This window comes from Lactuca saligna, chromosome 6, assembly GCF_052625555.1.
Source record: "Lactuca saligna cultivar CGN05327 chromosome 6, ASM5262555v1, whole genome shotgun sequence".
Lineage (NCBI taxonomy): Eukaryota > Viridiplantae > Streptophyta > Magnoliopsida > Asterales > Asteraceae > Lactuca > Lactuca saligna.
In genome coordinates, this window is record NC_136422.1 from 157020933 (window position 1) to 157026045 (window position 5113).

Consider the following 5113-nt stretch of genomic DNA (forward strand, 5'->3'; position numbering starts at 1 on the left):
TACTATATAAACTTGTAATTTATATAAGTTTTATGTTTTAATATGAGAGCATATAAGAATGAAAATATTATACTACAAAAATTAAAATTTTTGCCCTTTTTGTATCGAAGAGAGAAAAAAAAATAGATTTTCACATGTTTAATAAGAATATCATATAAATATTTACTAACTAATGGGAGGTTCTTAGGGTTCTTAATCTTTTGTAGTTTTCATTTGAACCACTCCAATATATATATATATATATATATATATATATACACATATATATATATATATATATATATATATATATATATATATATATATATATATATATATATATATATATATATATATATATATATATATATATATATATATATAGAACAACCACAAAATAAATTACTCAAAAACGAAGCTAGCTAGAGGTTATCAAATAATACAAAATTAAGGAAACATTAGATTATGCAACCATGCATAGAGCAGCAGCAAAATAAATTATACTAAAAAATGAAGCTAGCTAGAGGCTAGCAACTAACACAAAATTAAGGCAACATTGGATTACGCAACCACGTATTCGAAATATTGGAAGCCTTCTTGTTCCTCCAGGTGAACCAACAAAAAGATAAATCTAAAATACTAAGAAACAAAAATTGTTTTTTGCACTTAGAAGGGCAAAAAATAACCATGTTCCCATAGGACCAAATAACCCAAAGCACCATCAAGCACACCGTCCCCAAGATCAACCGATCCCTACTAGGCACCAACGAAGTATTAATCCAATTAATAAATTGAGATTGATCAAAAAAAACTGGAATCACCAAATCCAACCACAAACCGACTCTATTCCAAATTTGACAAGCCAATTACAATGAAAGAGTAAATGAGCCACATCCTCTTGAGCATTTTGACACATAAGGCAAAGAATAGAATCAAACTCTACACCTCTTTCCACCAGAATCGTTCTAAGAGTTAATCTTTGTAGTAAAAGGTTACAATAAAGTATATTAACTTTTAAAGGCACATAAGAATTCCATCTAGTACCAATTCTGCCCACAAGAAAGGTAGCATCGTCAATTTGTCTCATTGTCGACTTAACCGAGAAACACCCATTGGAATCAAGATCCCAAGACCACTTATCCGGGGTAGCAGACAACACTACCGAGGAAAGAATAGACAAACAATTATCTAATTGCGTAGATTCGACCCCAACTCTAATAGGCCTATGCCAGGAGAAACTCCAACCCATAGAAATCCAAAAATCACAAACTTTACCACCTTTGAGAAAAGAAAGTCCATATACTATGTGAAACTCATATTTGAACACGACTCCACCACACCAAGCATCCTCCCATAACCTCGCAATAAACCCATCACCTATGACAATAGACATACCATTTTTATCAACCACATCCTGATCATGGAGTTGATTAATAGAGGTTACAATTTTCTTCCACACTCCACCTCCATAGGGTCGAGACCGACCTAACAAGGCCCCCGAGTCTCCATACAACCCCTTAATAACTTTCACCGATAAAGAACCTGTTTCATCAAAAAACTGCCACATCCACTTGTACAAAAGACCAAGGTTGAAAGCATCCAAGCTACCAACATCAAGCTCACCTTTATCTCTAGAATTTAAAACCACATCACATGTCACCCAATGAATATGCCTATGACCTTCTTCCACCCCCCAAAAAAATTTAGCTCTACAAGATTCCAACAAATGACAGTGGCATGTAATCTAAACAAAGAGAAAAAATAGATACAATGGCTCCGCAAAACGGATTTAATCAAAGTCAACCGGCCACCAAAAGAAAGAAGCTTAACTTTCCAATTAGACAGCCTCTTACAAAAAAGATCAACAACCACGCCGCAACTAGACACTCATGTCATGGACCCATCCACCGAAATCCCATATAAGAAAAAGGGAAAGAAGCGGCAGCACAACCTGTGAGAGAAGCTAGGGAAACAACTTTCGCATTAACCGCTCCAACCCCCATAAGGCTAGATTTAAAAAGATTAATCTTTAAATCTGATATTCAAACATATTATTCAAGAAAACAAAAGATAATGATTTTCAATGGCCATAATTCAAAGTAACCAAAAATCATGTAAATGACATCGCCTTAAATACAAATAGACCACTTTAAAAAGGATCAATATTCAAAAAAATAAAATAAAATAAAATAAAATAAATGGATATTCAAATATTTGTACTTCGAAAATATTGAACTTCCTATTTAATTCGAAATACGCAGTACATTTTAAAAATTCATGATGATTTCGGTCATATTCTTAGTTTTTTGGAAAAAAAGATTATTATTTGACATATATATTTTACTGTGGTTAATAAGGTTAAACCTCTTATATATATTTGCGTAAAATCATTTTTATATAAAATGAAAATTGTAAAACATTAAAAAAACATTTAATCGTATATTCTAAAAACATATGCAATATTTCCTTGTGAGATGCGTTTTTGAAGTCAAACTAAAGTTTGTAATCTGTCATATCATTTCAAGATATTATACTCTTTCTTTCTCAAAAGAAAATACAATTTTCTTTTTCATTTATATTGACCTATATACTAATAAAACTTTTATAATTTATATAATAGTGTATAAAAGTGTATTTATTTATTTATATGTTGACGATTATTGCAAGCGATATACAATCTTGGAATTTGTTCATGTATGTATAAGTTACGTCATATTAACATATACTTTAGGTAGTTAAATCCATTTCCAAAAAAAAAAAGGTAGTTAAATGTTTTAACTTTTAACCATTAAATTAGGCACGAATTTTGTTAGCATTTCTTTAATATATAATATTTGTTTATTTTGTTCTCAGTTTAATATTATCTCTTATATGTTAAAGGGTATAAATGTATTTTGGGTTAAAGATTTCCCTATATAGAGGGAACATGAATGCATGGAAACATTTGTCGTGAAAATGAAATCAAGGAAAGCGAAGTGGCCAACAAGGGCCTCTTTGATCATGTCTTTTGTTGTAGTCATCTTTTTTCTAGGCTTCCCATTACCAACCACTTCACAACCTCTCATATATCCCATCCATGGCAAGTCACCACCATCACGGTCTCCTAAGTCTTCACCACCATCATCCATTCACGACAACGATGTTTCATTTCTACCCCTTTCACCTCCATTAATACTACCTATTTTTCCTATGGTCCCGCCCTTAATATTACCTATTTTGCCATCTTCACCTCCTAAGAAATCCAAACCACCCCCTAAGAAAAAGGAACCGAAACCTCCTCCTAAGAAAAAAGAATCAAAACCTCCTCCTAAGAAAAAGCAACCAAAACCTCCTCCTAAGAAAAAGGAACCAAAACCTACTCCTAAATCTCCTCTTAAGAAAAAAGAAACAAAACCTCCTCCTAAGAAAAAGGAACCAAAACCTCCTCCTAAGAAAAAAGAACCAAACCTCCCAAACCTCCACCAAAGAAAAAGGAACCTAAACTTCCTCCTAAGAAAAAGGAACCTAAACCTCCTCCTAAGAAAGATAAGGAACCTAAACCTCCTCCTAAGAAAGATAAGGAACCTAAGCCTCCTAAGAAGGAGAAAGAACCCAAGCCTCCGAAGGAAAAGCTTCCTAAGCCTCCTAAAAAGGAGAAGGAACCCAAACCTCCTAAGTCACCTTCACCTCCTAAGTCAGCCCTACCCATTCCAATACCTGACCTAATACCTAAACCACCAGCTCTTCCAATCCCTGATCCAATACCAGATCTACCTAAACCACCAACTCTTCCAATACCTTATCTACCTAAACCACCGGATCTTCCAACACCAGATCCACCTAAACCACCAGATCTTCCAATACCCGATCTACCTAAACTTCCAATACCTGATCTACCAAAACCCGATCCACCTAAACCACCAGATCTTCCAACACCCGATCCACCTAAACCACCAGATCTTCCAATACCCGATCTACCTAAACTTCCAATACCTGATCTACCTAAACCACCAGCTCTTCCAATACCTGATCTACCTAAACCACCAGATCTTCCAACACCCGATCCACCTAAACCGCCAGATCTTCCAATACCTGATCTACCTAAACCACCTGATACACCTAAACCACCGGATGGTCCAGCACCCGATGCACCTAAACCACCTGATGCTCCAGCACCTGATGCACCCAAAGCACCGGATGCTCCACCACCCGATGCATCCAAACCACCCGATGCTCCACCACCCGATGCACCCAGCACATCGGATGCTCCACCACCCGATGCACCCAGCACACCGGATGCTCCACCACCGGATGCACCTATCCCACCAGATGCTCCACCACCGGATGCACCGAGCCCACCCGATGCTCCAACACCTGATGCACCCAACCCACCAGATGCTCCACCACCCGATGTACCCAGCCCACCAGATGCTCCACCACCGGATGCACCCAGCCCACCGGATGCTCCAGCACCTGATACACCTAGCCCACTAGATGCTCCAACACCGGATTCACCTAAACCACCAGATCTTCCAATACTTGATCTACCTAAACTTCCAATACCTGATCCAACACCTGGTCCACCTAAACCACCAGATCTTCCGGCACCTGATCCATCTAAACCACCCGATCTCCCAATACCTGATCTACCTAAACTTCCAATACCTGATCTACCTAAACCACCAACTCTTCCAATACCTGATCTACCTAAACCACCAAATCTTCCTATACTGGATCTACCTAATCCAATACCTAAACCACCACCATCCATTCATGGGAAGCAACCAAAACCGCCACCAAAGACTTCTTCTATAGCACCACCACCTTCCTTTATTCATGATGGTGTTATTCCATTACTACCTCCCATACCTCCACTAATACCACCTATTTTGCCACCTTTGCCTCCATTACTACCACCCGTGCTTCTGTTACTACCACCTTTGCCTCCATTACTACCACCCCTTAAATCTCCTTCACCTCCATCACTACCGCCTCTTCTATTACCTGAATTAGTAGTTGACCCATGATCACAATCCATTCACGGAAAGTCACCACCATCACATCCAATGTCTCATCTACCACATCATATCTCGATGTATAATACCCATCACTACTTCCTAAGTCAACACTGCCACCACTATGTGGTAGCAAATAT

At 37.5% G+C, this 5113-nt stretch overlaps 1 protein-coding gene across 1 annotated transcript; it reads right to left on the bottom strand.

Annotated features, from left to right (window-relative positions):
- Positions 1-796: 796 nt before the first annotated feature.
- LOC145003065 (uncharacterized) lies at positions 797-3107 on the bottom strand. The gene is made up of 2 exons (XM_078962217.1): positions 2964-3107; positions 797-1723 (listed from the first exon to the last, which is right to left on the bottom strand). Exons 1-2 carry the CDS (start codon positions 3105-3107, stop codon positions 797-799), a joined length of 1071 nt encoding a protein of 356 aa, XP_078818343.1.
- Between the last annotated feature and the right edge of the window lie 2006 nt (positions 3108-5113).

Bases quoted from the DNA above. Each gene is read 5' to 3' on its own strand.
- LOC145003065 (XM_078962217.1), bottom strand. From the start codon at position 3,107: ATGGATGATGGTGGTGAAGACTTAGGAGACCGTGATGGTGGTGACTTG. The intron at 1,724-2,963 runs GTTGGCCACTTC...CTCTTTGTTTAG, and splicing joins ACATGATCAAAGAGGCCCTT to ATTACATGCCACTGTCATTT.